General features: G+C 37.0%; 1 protein-coding gene and 1 pseudogene across 1 annotated transcript; both read left to right on the forward strand.

The window, feature by feature from the left end:
* The first annotated feature begins 1,173 nt into the window (after positions 1-1,173).
* On the forward strand, positions 1,174-2,957 carry LOC124370873 (annotated as a pseudogene).
* Positions 2,958-16,944: 13,987 nt separating this feature from the next.
* On the forward strand, positions 16,945-19,235 carry LOC124370872 (zinc finger BED domain-containing protein 4-like). Its single transcript, XM_046829174.1, has 2 exons — positions 16,945-18,511; positions 18,731-19,235. The coding sequence occupies exons 1-2, from the start codon at positions 17,081-17,083 to the stop codon at positions 18,974-18,976; spliced, it is 1,677 nt and encodes a 558-aa protein (XP_046685130.1). The 5' UTR covers positions 16,945-17,080; the 3' UTR covers positions 18,977-19,235.
* Positions 19,236-19,436: the final 201 nt, after the last annotated feature.

A 19,436-nucleotide genomic window follows, 5' to 3' on the forward strand; every position in this document is an offset into this window, starting at 1 on the left:
TGTGGGGGGCTTTATTACGAAAAACCACGAGAAAGTGCAGTTGAGGGAGGAGCCTATTTTTGCCCGTAACCTTGGAGCGGCCAACGAGAGCTGAGCGACGTTGCCAAACTTGTTCCCAGCTGTAACCACAAGCCGCGCGAGTCAGCATTCTTAAAATACTTAACCGTTACGCTCGAAAGAAATGTTTAGAGCTGTCTTGAATTAATTAACTACGTATTACAAAATTGTAATTTTACGGTCATTTTAAAAAAAAGTACATCTCTGTAGCTTATTTCCATGTTGAGTTAAATGGATTGAAATAAATTATTGTATTATATTACTCATATACGAAGATCGTAGGATTAAAATCTTTAGCCGAAATATAAATTAAAAAGAAAAAGAAAAATACCGCAAAAACGTTAATTTTCCGTATTTAACAGTTAGATAATGCCATTATCATTTATATATAATAAGGCATTTACATGTGTGCATAGTATAATCATGTTATGTTAAATGGATTTTCAATTTTGGTAAGAAAGTTATCAAATACATTTGAAATATATGTTCTTTTCCATAAATATACTTATTCAGTACATAACGATGGGAATTGTTGCCGCAACGGTTTTGTTACGCACTTCGGTTCTCATAAATTTATAACCATTTGAAAGCATTTTTCCTACCTGACTATTAATAGTCTTGAATCTGTGTTATGTTAAAATTGTTTTTTATTACAAGTGGGTGATTTAAATATTTAAAACTGGTCATAGTTGAAAAATCATACAGCACAAGTATTTTTATAATATGAATGCACTTTCTTATAAAATTCTAAAGTAACGGTTTTCTATAACATCCAATGAAATTTGAACACAGTACATAATAGATGATTTCAGACGAGTGAAAATGTGGAGGAAACGGGTGAAATGCCTGTAAACAAAAGCCGCACCAGCCAGCAGTGGTGGTAATACCAGACGGATGAGTCATACTATTTCCAAGAAACAGCCCCTTCCTCCTTCCTGTCTCTGAAGGCGGCGCCAGACATGCGTTCATTCGTCAAGCACCGAGCAGCGACTCGCCGAATCGCGAGCAGTGTGGATGTCTGTTTGTCTATTCGGCAAGCAGCAAACATTAGTGCTCGTTGTTTTCCCGTTCAGTGTCGGTCTTTTGCACACATCAAAGTGGAACGAATATTTGGGAAAAGGCAAACTTTGCTTCATCCACACATTCGGCTTTGTGGTTGGGAGATAAGAACTGTTCACGGTTTCCAATTTTGTCATCAGAGCCTCATTGACTATTGGGTAAGACGAATTTTATTTTCTTAAATTGAGGTTAAGTAGTTCTTATTTGGCTGAAAACTAGTGAATGACCAGGCTACTGAATTATAAACTGAATTCTTTAAATGTTTTAAAAATTCCTACAAATATTAATATTTAATATTTTGTCATGATTAAAGTTACAATTTTAAGGGTTTTCATGTCCTATACAGTTATTGACCGGGGTTCCCCATTAACTCATTAACATTTTATGAACTTAAGAAAAATAACATAAACAATAATTTTATTCTTATTTTTAAGGTATGGAGTGGCCTAATGAGTTGGTGTTGGATTTCTTACAATACTATGAGAATGAACCAGTTATTTGGAACCCTTCTCATCCCAATCACAAAAATAGAAATGAAATATACGATGCATGGAAAAGAATCGAAAGCAAGATGGGTAACAAGTTTTTCTGTCACCGAATTGAAAAAGAAAAAAGACTCTCTGATGGCTTCATTTAGAACGTGTTTGAAAAAGGTTAAGGAAAAGCTGTAAAAGTGGAGCCGGATCTGATGATATATTACAAACCAAATTGGTTTGCTTATGAAATCATGGAAAGATTTCTCAAAGATAAGAACCTGCCAAGAGAGACACTTAGTTCAGAGGTAAAATATTTATATTTATTTATTAAAATCAATGGTACAGGGTACACATGTATTTAACTGTAGTCATTTTGCCAGGGGATTTTTCCATTGTTCATAAAGTATTCAGCAAACTCTTCTCTGTATTCCTTTGCTGCGGTAACCTGGCTTCCTAGGCACTTTCTGTAGAGGTAACATAGATGTCATATCAGCGGTATCTTCCCTCCACGACCCTCCTGTAACCATACCATTATCTTCAGAATCAAAGGTTCCCGCTGGAGTGTACATCGATCGTGATGTCCTGCTTCTTCTTAAAAAATTATGCAGAATAACACAGGTCATAGTAACTAGTGCCACTTTGTCAGGTTGTAGTAGCATTGGCTTCCTTAGTACACGGGAAAACAACTAGCCATTATTCCGAACGTATTCTCTACTATTCTTCGGGCTCGTGATAGACGGTAATTAAAAATGCGGGGTTTGCTACCTTGTTCATGGCTACCTGGAAATGGCTTCATGAGTCGCTTACTTAAAGCAAATGCATCAATCACCAAGAAATACATACCGGCATCAGTTTTTGTTCTCCCTGGTAGCGGCTCATCGTTAGGTAAATTCAAACTCTTACTTTTTATTTTGTTTGTAGAGTACAGTGTTTTTAAAAACTGCACCATCACTCAGTCTTCCTTGACAGCCACAATCAGCGAACATAAAACAATACTCAGCGTCAACCAGCGCCATGAGGTACAATACTGAAGTATTTCTTATAATTGAAGAATTCGGATCCACTGTTGATTGGTGACTGAATTGTTTACGTGTTTCCCATCAAATAGTACCAATGCAGTGTGGGAAATTCCACAGTTCCTCGAAATGCCGACTAATTATTCTCCACTCAGTCGCAGTAGCAGGAAAGCTGAAAATGTTATTTAAAATTAGTGTCATTGTAATACTTTAACATTATACAAAGTTACTACATTTGTGATTTCAGGTGGCTCCACCTCCAAATGAAGAGCAATTCCAAGCCGAAAGGAACATAGATTTGCCAAATTTATCAGATAATGTACCATCTGCCAGCAGGGAAAGAGCCTGAACAAAGAAACGAAAGGTAATGTGTTTTTTTCTATTGACTATCCATCACCGTAATTCGTGTGGGAGTCCCATAATTTGCACCGTTGTAGTACTGGAGTTATTAAGATACTTAATGAATTTGTCTTTAATTATTTTTGTAACTTTACAACATGACATACAAAAATTGTGCTTTGCATATATATTTTATTCCATTATATTGTAATGTTTCTTTTCCAGCTATTGTTCTACCTGCTTGTGCCACAACTTCGCCTAACTATGCCTCATCTTCCTTTAACCCTAGATTACATAACCTGTTTTGGAGTCACATGTTCACAAAACCTTCGTAAAATTTACGACTAGCTTTGTTTATTTTTTTTCTCATACTGTTACACTAATTAAGTAGTTTTAAAGGTACTTATTACATTCTCTGTGTATTATATGAGACGAATTGGATTAAATATTTGTGCTTAATAAATCTTATATAGTATTCCTATTCACATATTTTGAATATGTGTTAAATTTGAACAAGAAAAATGAGGGGTTTTGAAAAAAAATTAAAAATGTGAGATAACTATTTTATTTGTTCAAAAACTTACGTAAATACAAAAGTTTACTATACATACTTATAAAAAAAGATAATACAATCAATATTGGGTAAAAAAATCATCATTAGGTAGAACCACAAAGTTACTGTACTTTACGAGGCCGTACAATCGTTCATTGTCCTTCATCACATGAAATACAAGTTGTAGCTTTGTGTTGGGCACAGATAGGGTGGCGGCAATGCTTACAATACGTTGTTGTCATTCGCCTTAGGGTTAGAGGGGACAATAGAAACACACTTTCCTTGTACCTGGAGGTGGGGCAGCGCGCCGGGATTGTCAGGGATTCCTAGAACGCCACAAAATCATCGTGCGCAGTTCCTCGTCTAAGGCTCGGTATCTGGAGGCGGTTCTGCATGTGAGGTCTACTAAGGTCCATAAATAGTTCTTTCATGAAGGTTCTTCTATTGGCAGGTTGATTTCCTTTTTCAAGATTGTTTGTGCAATATATCACATATGAATTTACAAAGCTAATATTTCATAATGCCAAAGAACACAGCTAATGGCCAGCGTTGGGTCTTCCTACTGCATGACATGTTTGTTTACACAATTGGTCCATGGCATCGACTCCTCCTTTCGTTTCATTGTAAGTATGAATTATATCTGGCTTATGTGTTTCGTCGTTGATATGGTTACCTTCATGCATGGTTGAGAGGAGGAGAAACGACTTTTGTTCTTTTTTGGTTTGTACGACACAAGTGTTTTTTCCCTATCAAACAAAAATAACGAAGTGTTCACAGGTCTTTCCTTTTTGTTCATCAGTTCAGAAGGGACAACCTTTTCTGTTTGCACGTATGGTACCGACTAAGGTCAAGTTGTATGGGTCTCTTAGCAAATCTTCGGCCAGGCTGACACTAGTGAACCAATTGTCCATAGTGACACTTCTGTTTGTACCATGAATTGGTCTCGTAATTTCTTTTACAAAGAATTCTGCAAGTGGTTGCCCTCCCGGTTTGAGTTTTTTTACCAACATAGGGAATTCCATTGATCATGTATTTAGTGGTTGTATCACACGCCATAACTATTTTTTATTCCATACTTGGAAGGTTTGTTTGGGATGTACATTCTAAAGGGGACATTTTCCCCTGAATCCCAAATAACTGTTCGTCAACAGTTACGTACGAGCCTGGTCTATATTTTGTCTTACAGTTTAGAACAAAATCATCCCATAACTCTCGTATGGGCGCAAACGGATCACCTCGTTGACGCTCCAAACGCGTTTCTCTATCGTCGAAACGAAGGCAGTTCAAAATGAACTCAAAACGTTCACTGTTTCATCACACACTTGTATCGACAACCACTCCATTCATTATCAAAGAGTTCTCTTGTTGTTAAGTGGTTATCTTTGCATGCTGCAGAGTTTACTAAAATTCCTAAAAACGCCCACAATTCATCAATTGTCAAGAGAGAATGTGTAGCGGTCAGATTTGCATAATTTACTCTTACACGAGTTATTTGGTTATTTGTGTGAAGAATAATCTTATTTAGAATAGCTTCATTTATAATAAGTTCGAAACATTCGCGAGCAGTGATAGCATCCCGTGCTGTACCAACTACTCCTCTCCTGGAAAGAACAATATTTCTTGCTGGATTTCGAATACTCCCCTGTCTTGGTTTAGTACTCCAAACATGGCCATTTTTTGCTCGAACTACATTAGTTCTAAGTTTGTAAAGGTAAGTGTCAGGTTCATCTGTACCTCTAGCCGGTGGTGTGGCTGCTGGTGGCGTGACAGCTTGTGATGTAGTGTCCTGTGGTGTAACAGCTCGTGGTGTGGTGCCTTGTGGTGTAACAGCTCGTGGTGTGGCGGCTGGTGGCGTGAAAGCTTGTGGTGTGTGGCGGCTGGTGCTGAGGCAGGTCGTGGTGTGGAGGCTAGTTGTGTGACAGTTCGTGGTGTTGATGTACATGGTAGTATATTGTAGTCAAGTCGTTGCCCTTTTTCGTTGCCTCCTACGAGAAAAGTCATCATCTTCATCATCATCCGAAACATCACTCTGCTCGTCTACTTCAAAATTTGGGTCAGCATCTGTATCGTCTGTATCCTCAAATACAATCTATTTCTAACTGGTCCTCTTCATCCTCACTATTTTCGTGAACTATATCATCCTCTGACAAAGTCTCGTCCAGTAATTGTCTAATCCTGGCTCCCTCGTCGTCATTCATTCTCACAAAATAATAATTGCTAAAATTTACACTTTCACACACACACTAAGTATACAGATAATAACTATTATATACACTTCCGGTAATAATTCACTGGTATATGAGCTCCTATAGTAAAATATTCACATAAAAACTAAAAGTTGCCTCAGCAAAAAAAAGTCACGCATTCACAAAACCTTCGTAAAAATGACGACGCAGTGCTAGAAAACGCATAGAACAACGTGCCGCAGGCGACTGACAGACAGACACTGACCTTGACTGGCATCTTTAGGATGGTAGGGGGAGGGGGGTGGCGCTCCGAAGCCACACTACCACAAATTCTATTGTTTTCGATAGGCCGTGTCGTTAAATATTACGAAGGATTTGTAATCTAGGGTTAAACCTCCACCACGAAAAAAGTCCAGAACAGCTGAAGAAATTGAGATAAAAAAGAAGATGGATGCTGCGTTTACTACTTTACAATCACTTCAACCAAAAAAAGAAAAACACTTATGTGACATATACGGCGAATTAGTTGCGGCACAAATTAAAATCGAATGGACGAGTCTACAAGGGAAATATGTATGCACCGGATTGACAACGTTTCTTTTTGAAATGAGAATGGTGAAAGGACCTGCAACATCATCGGGCAACACCTACTTCATGCAACCATCACCTTCCTCGTCAGCTTCTGTAAATTCATCCCCATGTCCTGATGAAACTTTAACATTTGTACACAGTTTCCAAGTGATTCCAACGAATTACATGCTCTCTCTGGAACTGTTGTAGTATGTTCTGATGCTGAAAATAGTGAACATCCTCCAAATGTTGGACTTGAAAACTACTTTTCCAAATTTAAATAATTGGGTTACTTAATATGTTACTAAATAATATATACTTAATTGTTTTAAATGCTAAACCTAATAACAATAATACGTAAATGATGTAAATGTTCTTGTACAACGTGACGAATAAAATGAGTTTGAAAATTTTATTATGCTTACCTTAATAACATCCTTCAGTACTTCAATTATTGAGCTGCATACTTCTGGAATTATCTCTGATATTATTTGGGGTGATACTTTAAACAAGTAATGCAGGCTTTTAAAAAACTATCTCCTGTTGCTAGGAATCGTAAGGTTTATGGCTAAACGTTCATTCGGTGGTATTGCTTTCCTCCACTTTGTATCTTTCTTAGCAATCAAAGGTGTTACTTTTGCTAGTAGTGAACTAAAATCTTCATTAGACATTCTACAGAAGTTTTGGAACTGTCCAGAAGGCTCTTTTAACAAATCTGCTAATAAGTTTGTACCGCTGTACCTGAAATCAGAAACATGCAATAAAGTGTTAATTATTACTGTAGGTGGCATGGTAAGACTTAAGCCCAAGATCATGATAACTTATATATATATATATATATATATATAAGTTATCATAACATGGTGTATATATATATATATATATAAAACCATGTATAAATACTATGTGTGTGTATGTGTGTGTGTCATCGAAAATATTAAATATGCTTAGTACGTAAGTTGCGACGGGGGTATTTTTTTATTTAAACGTATTAGCTGAAAACTGTATACCTAACTAAATATACAAAACATTGGGTAAGCTGTTCTACAATATATTATAGCTTAATCTTAGTGCAATTACTATATATATTGAGAAGTGTCCCAACATTCCCAGGGATAACAAACAAAATTCAGTTATTATTTACAAAGGTACTTACTGGCTTCTATTACGATTTACGGATACCGCCCACCATCTCCTTCTTCTAGGTTTCCTTTTCATTTTTAGCAGTAAATATCCTCCAGTTAAAATTATAAAAGCGTGATAAAGCAAGAAGAGCATCATCAACATCGACATCCATGTTGACGATTATTTGCTATTCCCAGAACGAACACGTGCTCGGAAAACCTCACATGTGTGTAGACGTCTGCTCGTTAATCGGCAAATAGCAAGACAACTAGTTCGCCGAACGTCAAACAATCGGTGCTTGCCGAATGACGCATATCTGGCGCCGCCTTGACCGTCAGTCAGTGCCTATTGTCGCTTCATCAGTGGCGGTTGAAAATACTGCATTCTCTTTCAATTCCAGTACGCGTATATTATTTTTGTGCTGAATTTTACTGTTGATGAACGTTTTCGTGTTTTTAAGTGTTGTTTATTGGTAGCTATTATAAGTGTACCGATTATTTTCTGTGTAGTGTCAATTGTAATATACTTGTTATTGTGATTCCTTATTTGGACAAAATGGAGTGTGATGATGTTTTGTTCAAGTGCACAGCCATCCGGAAGTAAGAAAGGTAGCGGAAAAACCCTACATAGTGGAGAACGGACGTATTATTTACAACGTTTACAACTTTTTCAAAAAACTGTCGTTGACAAATTTCCGAGAAACTCTAAACTTTAAGCAAAGTGGTAAACTGTGTGCTGAGGCCTGTGGTGTAAGTGAAAGAACCGTTAACAAAATAAGTAAAGAAGCTAAGCTGGCCGAAGAAGATGGACCTTCATCATCAGAAATTAAGTTTTCAACGCCAGGAAAACAAAGAAGTCGAAAATCAAAAATAACAGGCTTTGACGACTTTGAAAAAGATGTTTTGAGACGAACTGTCCTTTCGTACTACGACAGAGGGGAATTTCCCACATCAAAAAGAATCACGCAGGATCTCAAACAAAAACTTGATTACAAACGGATCGGTAACTTCAACAAATAGATTATTAAGGCATGTTGGTTTCAGGTATAAGAAAACCAATGATGGTAGAAAGTTTTTATTGGAACGAAATGATATTGTAGCGGCTCGTTTAAAATTTTTGAGAACTATGCAAGAGCTTAGAGAATCTGGTGATAGTAGGCCCATATATTACCTCGATGAAAACATGGGTTAATGAAAACCATACTCGAAAATACATATGGCAGGATACGACTGAGTCTGGTGGGCTAAAGGTTCCTCTCGGCAAAGGCAGAAGATTAATAATTTGTCATGTCGGTTCGGCAAAAGATGGGTTTTTGCAAGAATGTAAGTGGGTTTTTCGGTCTAAGACATCATCCAGTTCGGACTATCACGATGAAATGAACGCTGAATCGTTTAGAAAATGGTTTAAAAAATTGCTATGCATTTTGGAAGAAGGCTCGATCATCGTTATGGATAATGCTCCATACCACTCAGTACTCGCCGAGAAAATTCCAAATTCATCGTGGAGAAAGGAAGAGATTCAAAATTGGCTGTCTCGAAAAAACATACAATACTGTATGAAAGAAACGAAACCAGAACTTATAATGAGGGTTCTCCCATATAAAACCCAACAAAAAACTTATGAACTCGACGTATTAGCCAATGAAATGGGACATACAGTTGTCAGGCTCCCTCCTTATCACTGCCAGTACAATCCCATTGAAATGGTATGGGCTCAAGTGAAGGGAGAGGTAGCACGTAATAATAAGACATTTAAAATAACCGACGTTGAGAAACTTGTTCATGATGCTCTGGACAAAGTGACTAAAGAAGACTGGCAATCAAGAGTTCAGCACGCAGAAGCCTTGCAGCAAGCTGATTTTGAAAAGGAATGTATCCGCACAAGTGTTGTAGATCAAATAATTATAAACTTAGCAGACAATTCTGACACGAGTAGCAGTGAGGCAGAAAGTGAAAATGAAGAAGACTCCGAGGTTTTGGCTACGATGTTGCCGCCTGAGAGCGAATAAATAAATATACAAGTGCAAAGGTAAGAATATTATTAAGTCAATCATGCTTTTTAACGTATTTCATTTTAAAATAGTAGGCCTAAAAATTATTTAGTGGAAAATTTGATTATTTCATAATTTAAAAATATAATTGTTCGATAATTTTAAAATTGATTATCTTGTTATATTGTTTTAACCCTTAAATCGAAATACCGGTCTTGGAGACCGCTAGGGTATTTTGACTTGTGAATGTTGGTAGTACTACTTGACCTTGAGGCGTACGCGCCTGTGTACCTTCCCCCCACTCTTTTTTCGGTCGATCAACACTCTTCCCGCTCAGTTCCAGTCCAGTTGTGAAGCCAGTTTAGTTGTGTCTTTTAAAAGTCTGGCGGTCTCTTATACCGGTATTTCTCTTACGCGCTGCCCGTTTTAGCGGTCTTACATACTGATATTTCTGGAATGAGCTCAAAATACATTTTGAACTTTTCTTATTTCTTTGTTTATCTTTACTTGACATGTATTAATAGAGTGAACATTTGTAAATACTTGTAAATTGACTTGTATAGTGGGTGTGGAAATAGTGAAATAGTGGAAGTAGTGGAAAAAGGTCTGGTTCATTCACTATGGATCAACAACCTTCATCAAGTTGTGACCAAAGGATTTTAGCAAGTGATGTGGACTTCGATACCAGGATCCAGAGACTCTTGAACGATGATGATAACCTTTCTGATGTTAGTTCAGAAGCTGACGATTCGGATCAAGATCCCAACTATGTTCCATCAGACAGCGACAGCTCCAATTGTGACTACAATGACTCCAGTGATGATGAAGATATAATGCTGGAGGATGCGGTAGGTGTTGTCACTGTAGATAACTACCTAGATTCGCAGCCACAAGTTTTACATGGAAAAAACGGATATGAGTGGAGCACTGTTGAGCCTCCAAGAAATCGGCGAACGCCAGCTCACAATATTATTAGGGGGCTGTCTGGTTTTACTGCTGAGGCTAAAGCTGTGGGCGAAAATCCAACCAAAAAGGACGTTTGGAAATTGATCTTCACAGATAGTATGATAGATACTATAGTGAAGGAAACCAATAGAAAGCTGACGGAGCTTAGAGGAAGAATAAGTGACCACACATCAAAGTATAATTACAATCCGTGTGATCAAGTAGAGGTAAGAGCTCTTTTAGGGTTGTTTCTTTATACCTCAATATTTAAATCTGGACATGAAGATATGAGATCTCTGTTCAACAAAGATCCTACTGGGCGACCAATATTTTTAGCTACAATGTCGTGTAAAAGGTTTGAGATTTTAATATCTTGTCTACGATTTGACGACTCCACGACAAGAGAACAGCGCAAGGCAGAAGATAAGGCAGCAGCAATATCTGATTTATTCAATCAACTAATCTCAAATGGCAGGGGGTTGTTTTGTCCAAAAGCAAATGTAACTGTGGATGAGATGCTTGTGCCTTTTAGGGGCAAATGCCGTTTCAAACAGTATATGCCCAAAAAACCAGCAAAATATGGCATAAAAATCTTTTGTATGGCCGATTCAGGTAGTTCGTATCTCTGTAATGCTTTTATTTACACTGGTAAAAACTGTTACAGTGTTGGTCTCACCAGAGATGAACAACAACTACTGAAGAGTACGCAGACTGTCATAAAATTAACAAAGCATATAGAAAGAACCAATCGTAATGTTACTGCTGACAATTGGTTCACTTCCATCGAGCTAGTTGACCAATTGAAACTAAGGGGATTAACATTTGTTGGCACTATTAAAAAAAACAAAAAAGAGATTCCTCCAGAATTTTTACCTCACAGGCAAAGACGTGTGGGATCTTCGCTGTATGCTTTCCACAATAACACAACGTTACTTTCTGTTGTGCCGAAGAAAAATAAGGCCGTACTTCTTATTTCCTCGATGCACCACGATATTGAGACAAATTCTGAAATAAATAAGCCTGAAATTGTAGGATACTACAATAAGACTAAGGGTGGCGTTGATACCCTAGATATGAAGACATCTATCTATGGGAGTAATCGAAAGACTCGTCGTTGGCCAATGGCAGTATTTTATGCCATAATTAATATTGCCAGTGTTAACGCGTTCATATTGTTTCTTTGCTATCGGGGAAGTCCAGTTTGACAAGATTTCAGTTTATAAAGCAGCTGGCTTTTGAACTAGTAGAGCCTCATATTAGAAGACGACTAGAAATGCCTAACTTGAGAGCAGACCTGAAAAAGACCATTCTTTCTGTTCTTGGACAAGAACAGGAGCGAGGAGAAGTGCGTGACGATCGCCTACAAAAGAGGAAAACCTGCAGCATATGCCCTTATGAAAAGAAGAGAAAAACCCAATACAAATGCATTGAATGTGAGAACGCCATTTGTTTGGAATGCTCCCGCAAAGTGTGCCTAAATTGTGCAAGGTAGAAATGATGTGTTCATCATTCATCCAGGAATATTAAGTTTTCGTGCTGATTACTCTTATTTAAGCTACTTTTTATTACGTATACCATGTTCAATAAACCAAACTTAATGTGAAAAAGTGTCATTTTTCATTATTCCTTTGTTCAAATCCAACAAAAATACCCTTGATGATAATAAGTATAACATTCTTTAATTATCTAAGCTTTGCATTTTAATGATAAGATTTAACTTTAAAGGCTTTTCCAATGTAAAAAAAAAAAACAAATACTAGCGGTCTGACAGACCGGTATTTCTCTGGCGAAAACATCGGGCGGTCTGACATACCGCTATTTCCCTGGCGAGTCAAAAGTGTCCTATTTCGGTTTAAGGGTTAATTATTTTTAATCAAGCAACACGTCATGCAGTGTCCAATATAAGCAACATGTATATTAATTTTGTGTGTGTTTAGTAATCGTTTAAAATCACTGAAAAGTTGTATGGAAATAAGCAAGTACTTTACTCTGACTAACTGACGGGACGATTTGTTTGTTTTAATCGATAGTTAGTTTGTAATAACATTAATAAACTATACAAGTAATTTAAATATAATATAGCAAACTGTCAACGCATTTTAAATATTGTTTTTCAATTATACTGATAAGTTTTAAATGTTCAGTGTCAGTGTTAGTTGTGACAGCGCAGCGGTTTATCAGCCACAATGCGCCAGCCGTGCCGGGCGGCAGCGGCAGTTGTGTGGCAACGTCGCGCAGGCCAGTCCATTCTATTGGTCGCCGCCAACTGCACTCTCTGGCGGTTCCTTGTATAGGGAAAACCTTTTGCACCTCTACACTGCGCATCACGTCTCGCGCAGGAAGCCGAGTCGCTCCGACCAGCCACGGAAACGCCCGATTTATCACGTGTAGTGACAAGCCTAAAAGATCAAGCCATTACGATCTGTCAGTGAAACTAATTAATTGTTTGTGTACCGTTTTTTCTGCATGTATATTATTTAGTTGGTGTAGTATTTTGTATTAATTGTTTTGACTGTTGCAAACATATAGTGTAGTTACAGTGTTTCATGGTTAACGCTTTAATCTTCAAGTAGGTAAATAAGTACCGGTAGAGCAGTTTTTAGTTCTGTTTTAGCGAGACGTCGCGTCGTAGTGTTTTGTTGCAACATTCGTCACCCCCCCCCACACACCAGCAAATACTGCAAACCTTGTTCTTTTGGCGTATGTGTGTATATCATTCGGTAGTTGTAAATAGTGTACTTTAGAGTGTATGGGATTTATGTAGAAATTGTTGTAGTAATATTTATTAGTGTTTTTTTTTTAATTTATATTTTAATCAGTATGCCTCCAAATTTTATTTGTAGATTCTGCGACAAAGTATTTAACAGACAATTTTGTTTGAAACGGCATATGAGAAATGTACATAATGTAGATATAAAAAAGGACATGAAAGGAAATTTTCGCTGTCCAATATGTCAAAATGTTGCTACTAAACTTGAAGATTTTGATCATCACTGCTCAGTTGTGCATGATATAAATTTGAAACGAGAGACCTTGTATTTTGAGAGTGTGAACGCATTTGACTTGTGGTTGAAAGAAACTGAGCGCATTTCTCAAACCTGCTTTGTAAAGAAAAAATCCGATCCAATTAAAACTAACAGCGATACAGTTATAAAAACAAGTCATTTGAATTGTAGTAGGTCTGGGGTTTTTAACCCAAAACCTTCTAAGGAAACTAGAAAAAGAGAACTAAAAATTCAAGGTACGAGGAAAATAAATGGATATTGTCCTTGTGGCATTAGGGTTACCTATTTTTAATGACGGGAAGGTAACAGCGGTGTATTGTCCCAGTCACGTAGGGCACAAAACTGACTTGGCACACTTGAACTTATCACTAGAAGAGAGAAAAAGAATAGCTTCAAGTATGGCGAGCAAAATTCCATTCGATGTCATACTTGACAATGTGCGTTGTACCGTCAACAAACAAGAATTGGACCGAGTCCATCTTTTAACCAAACAAGATTTATACAATATTGAGTCAGAGTTTGGTTTAGATGAGACTGTGCGACATAAAAATGATGCTGTCAGTGTAGATGCGTGGGTACAGGAGGAGAACATGTCAGCCAAGAGTTGTGTCTTGTTGTATAAACCACAAAATGAAGTAGTTGAGCAGTACAGAACTTTCAAAAAAGAGGATTTTGCCCTGGGAATCATGACTCCCGCTCAAGAAGAAATGTTAAGAAAATTCGGCAGTGACTGTGTGTGCGTTGATGGGACCCACGGACTTAATAGTTATGATTTCGAGGTCGTCACTCTAATGGTCATTGATGATATGCGACAAGGGTTCCCATGTGCATTTTTTATTTGTAGTCGCATCGACTCCGAAACAGTAGGCACATTTTTCTCTTTCATTAAAGAGAGATTAGGCGACCAGCTGAAGCCAACTGTGTTCATGTCTGATATGGCCGACTTATTCTACAATGGATGGCTACCAGTCATGGGCCCTGTAGAAAAACGCCTTTACTGTACATGGCACGTGGACAGGGCCTGGCAAAACAAACCTGACTAAAATAAAAGAAAAAGAAAAAAAGGTTAGAGGTTTACAAAAAACTAAGAACTTTGCTTCAAGAAACTGATCAAATTGCTTTCATGAAGATGCTACCGTCGATAACAGACGCGTTGTGTGAAGATGAGACCACTAAAGAGTATGGCGAGTATTTCAAGTCTTACTATTCACACTGCTACATGCGATGGGCGTATTGTTACAGGATCAATGCAGGGGTGAATACGAACATGCATCTTGAAAGTATGCACAAAACGATAAAACATTTGTTTCTGAAAGGAAAGACTGTAAAACGACTAGATAGGGCTATTCATGCCATCATGCACATGACGAAGCAAAAACTCTTCGATCGATTAACAATATTAGAAAAAGGCAAATTAACTTCAAAGTTAAAAGATGTACGATCTCACCACAAAACATCGCTAGAAATGGACGCAAATCTGATTGTAAACTACGGTAATTCCTGTTGGGAAGTTGCATCATCATTAGGACAAGTCTACACCGTGAGACTTGTAAACCCGGACTGCAACTGTCGCATTGAATGCAAACATTGTTCTGCGTGCATCCACAGATACAGCTGCACTTGCATTGACGCCTGCATAAAGTGGAACATGTGCAAGCATATTCACTTACTTTGCCGGAAATTGAAGTCTGTGGAATCAACCGCTACTCAAAACACTGAAAAGTCAGGAGATGAAGTGTGCAATCTACAAATTGACATTGATATGAGTAATACCTCTGGCGCAGAAAAAGCCGCAATTTTAGAAGATATTGGAAATACAAACACAGACAACAGTTCTGCACTCGAGGGTAAAAAGATGCAGTTGTTAGACAGTTTCAAATTAATAGTAAACCAAATGGAATCCATAGAAGAAGTCAAGACATGGGAGCATGCTATTAAATCACTTCAATCAAAACTTAAACCTATAGGCAAGGACAGCAACTGCTTACTGACGGGACCTTCGTTTCCCGATGTGAAGTCAGGCAAAAGCAAAAATATCGATCCACAAAGGCGATTTCTCTCACTTAAGAAAAAAAAAAGAAAGCAAGGATTTCAAAAAAACCTACAAGTGAAGAGTGTCAACAAATTGCTCTAGACGCCCTTTTGCCGAAGCTGACAACAAAGTTGGAGGAGACAGGTTCGTAGTCAATTTAAAGTTATTATATACATTTGGGAAAAGGTAAATTTGTGAAGTTTAATTGTTTTTTTTGTTTGTTTTAATCTAAAAGAAATTTCTTGCCAAAAATTACAATGTGGGTTTGTCATGTTACTTACTAAACTTAAAAATCTGATAATTAATTTACATTGTCTTCTGTACTCCTGTAAATTGAAAGGAGGTCGTCGAGTCTATTTCTTTAGAAGTAAGTCTATACTTAATATCTTTCAGTTCTAACCAACAATTTTATGAAAATGATTAATGAAAATAATAAGTGTAAAACCTAACGGCTATTTCTATTTCTAGGCAACTCACAAGAAATGGAATAAATCAAATTGCAACGAAAACCACCTGTAAATATTTGTACAAATTTAGAAAATTTTACTTAAATAAGAAATTGTTGAAGTTCTACAGTAGTCTTTAATGTAAGTATTACTACTATCCATAATTGTTATTTTAAAAACAAGTGTATTGCTATGTTAATAGTTTGGTATTTTATTTACATGTTTTGAACGCGTATAAATAGCATTATTAATCGCATGTAGGATAATATGTAAGAGCCGAAAGCACGTGATAGATCGGGCGTTTCCGTAGTAAGTCGGAGCGACTCGGCTCCCTGCGCGAGACGTGATGCGCAGTAAAGAGGTGCAAAAGGTTCTCCCCAAGGATACGTCCGGAAGTAGAGATGCGCTAAACGATTACTTTGCCGTACCGATTACAACGATTACTGGTACAGCTTGGTACCAGTTACTTTTAGTGATTACTTTGTAATCGCGATTACTCTTGCGGACACAACTGCTATCGTAGACTGGGGAACCAGGAATCCGTTTTTGTCCGCCTGTTCCAACGAATACGATTACATCCTGTACTCACGTTTCCACCCATGACTCAGTCTGCATTCGTCATTTGGTGCATTGACCCCTATTTCAGTTCAGCAGGTTACAAAGGATGGGGGGAGGAGGTTGGTTGGGGTTTCCAGGAATATGTCTTAGTCATCAGCGCAGCAACCAGATTGGTCGGTTACTCGGTTTATCCCGCGCCCCTTAGGAGGGGGAACTAAACGAATTCCCGTTCCATAAAGTTCCATTATATTTTCATTTCGTCGTCAATATAAGTATACTTCTTGGCTCTCTTGTGGTAAACGTGTAGTAAGCTTAGATTGTAAAACATATTGTGTGTTGTGCAATGTTTATAAAGTGTTAGTTAGTTGCATGGTTATTTCATTGTGTAATAAAGTGTTGTTTGAAATTAAATGGAGCCTCCAGCAGCAAAACGTAAGAAGACGAGTGAGATTTGGAACTTTTTTGATCCAGTAGGTACAAATCAAGCAATTTGTAAGCTTTGTAAAAGGAAATTTTCTTTTACTGGTTCTATTTCTAATTTAAAAAAACATATGGGAAGGAAGCATCCAACAGTTTTCATTGCCTGCCGCAACAGTAGAGTTACCAGCTACCAGTAATGAAGACAGAACTAACGTTATTACTGAAGAGACACCTATAGTTATCGAGTTTTCACAATCTCAGCCAGTAGAGCTTCCCGACACAGCTAGACTGTTGCCTTCAGTGATGTTTCCGAGTACGAGTACAATAACAAGTAAGACTACCACAGATGTAACAGTCCCTTTGTACACGTTACCATCAAAGAAAAAACAAACACCAATTACGTCATTTGTGCCTAAAAAAATCACACCATCGGATAAAAATAAAATTGACTTGGCCATATTAAAATTATTTGCTTGGGATTTTCAGCCATTTTCAATGGTAGAGGACAGAGGCTTTAAAAATCTCATGGAAACTTGCTGTCCTTCCTATAAAATACCTGGTAGAAAATATTTTTCTAACTCAATGATGCCAGCTATTTTTGAAGAAACCCGCACTACACTTAAACATACTTTAGAGAAGGAAGCAACAAGTGTTTGTCTTACAACAGACATATGGACATCAAGTAAAAACGACAGTTATATGGGCATCACAGGCCACTACATAACTGAAGATTTTTCAATGAAAACAGTACTTTTTCAATGCTCAGTTTTCGAAGAAACCCATACTGCTAAAAACTTAGCAGACGAAATTTTTTCAGCTATAAATGAGTGGGATATAAAAAATAAAGTATCCATGATAGTTTCAGATAATTGTTCAAACATTACTAGTGCAGTAACAAAAGTGTTGAAGATGAAACACTATGGCTGTTACGCTCATAAGTTAAATTTACTTGTCCAACAATCATTACATCCTGTTGAAGACCTGATAAAAAAAGTCAAAACTATAGTCTCCCACTTTAAACGTAGTAACAAAGCATCACAAAAACTGATTAAGTATCAGGAGTTGCAGGGAGCCAAACAGCCTAAAAGGATCTTGCAGGATATTGCTACAAGATGGAACTCTACGTTCTACATGTTACAAAGGTTCGTAGATTTGGAAGAGGCTATAAAATATTCCCTAGCAATCCTGGATACCGATTTGACCCCATTAAGTTCGGATGAGTGGGAAATTTGTAAGCAGTTGTGTGACGTCCTACGCCCATGTGAAGAAGTTACCAAAGAGATGAGTAGCGAAAAATATTTGAACGCCAGTAAAGTAATCCCAATAACAAGGGGTTTGAAGTCTGCTCTTAAGAAAATTTCTGTTAATGTTACTAAAGAAAGTGTGAAAGACGTGCTTAATTCCATGCTCAAAAGCTGTGATGACAGATTTCCGAACTTGGAAAAAAGTAAAACCTTAAGACTTTGCACATTCCTCGATCCCCGCTATAAACATCACATGTTTCTAGAAGAATCTACAACCATTGAAATCAAGAAAGACCTGTGTGATTTATTAGTTGGAGTCATAAATCAAAAAAGAAATGAACAAAATCCTGAGGACCTCAGTGATAATGAAGTTGAACCAGACCAAGAAACAGAATCTACCGAGAAAAAGATTTCAGTTTGGGATGATGTTGAGGAAATAATTGCTAAAGTGAAACCGAAATCCAATCCCACTTCAATGGCAATCCAAGAGGTAATTAATTATTACTTTTTTATATTTTCAAAAATTACAAAAGTTACATTTGTAACCCCCTTTGTTCATTTTAGGTTGAACGACACAACGTACATTTTGTTTACTTTTTGCATTCCAAGCTAACCTAACCATTAAATTCATTGAAAAAAATGTTTTAAAATAAACCCTACAGTTTTTAACTTTTTTTAAACCTACAAATTTTATTCTAAATTGTTACAGATACAAAAATACATGGATGACAGTCCAATATCTAGGAAAAAGGATCCACTGGAGTGGTGGAAATGCCACAAAAACATTTATCCCCATCTAGCCACAGTATTTATTCGGAGCTGTGGCATTGTCGCAACATCCGCCCCTTGTGAGAGGATGTTCTCTAAAGCTGGTTATTTTATAAGTGACAGAAGAACCCGTTTAACAACAAAAAAAGTAAATGAACTGATGTTTTTAAACACAAACCTAAAGTAGACCAAGACTTTTAAAACTGCAACTCTGGTGAATCGAGGGTAGGCCTACAGTTCTTCGAAACTCATTGTTTTGTATGTAATTACACCTACATAATTAATATTAATGACTCTAGTTGATCTTTTGATATTTTTTCTATTATGATGTTATGAAGTACTATCTTATTATAATTATGTCATTTCTGTTAATTTGTTCCTATTTCGTATTTAATGCCTAAGTATAAGTTACCTCAAACAAAACAGACTGATACATGTTATTTTTTCTTAATTTACATGTGTTTTTTATAATGTTATTCGATACAAGAAATATTGATTCTCGGAAATGATTTTTCTTTATATATGGTTTGTATATAGTTAGTTACAGTTATCTGCAATATGTTTTTTCATTTAGGTTATTTGCACATAAAGGAATCCCAAAGACTTTTGTGATGTTAGCAATCATAAAAAGATTAAATAGATGGTTT

This window comes from Homalodisca vitripennis, unplaced genomic scaffold (genome assembly GCF_021130785.1).
Source record: "Homalodisca vitripennis isolate AUS2020 unplaced genomic scaffold, UT_GWSS_2.1 ScUCBcl_631;HRSCAF=3063, whole genome shotgun sequence".
In the NCBI taxonomy this organism is placed as follows: domain Eukaryota; kingdom Metazoa; phylum Arthropoda; class Insecta; order Hemiptera; family Cicadellidae; genus Homalodisca; species Homalodisca vitripennis.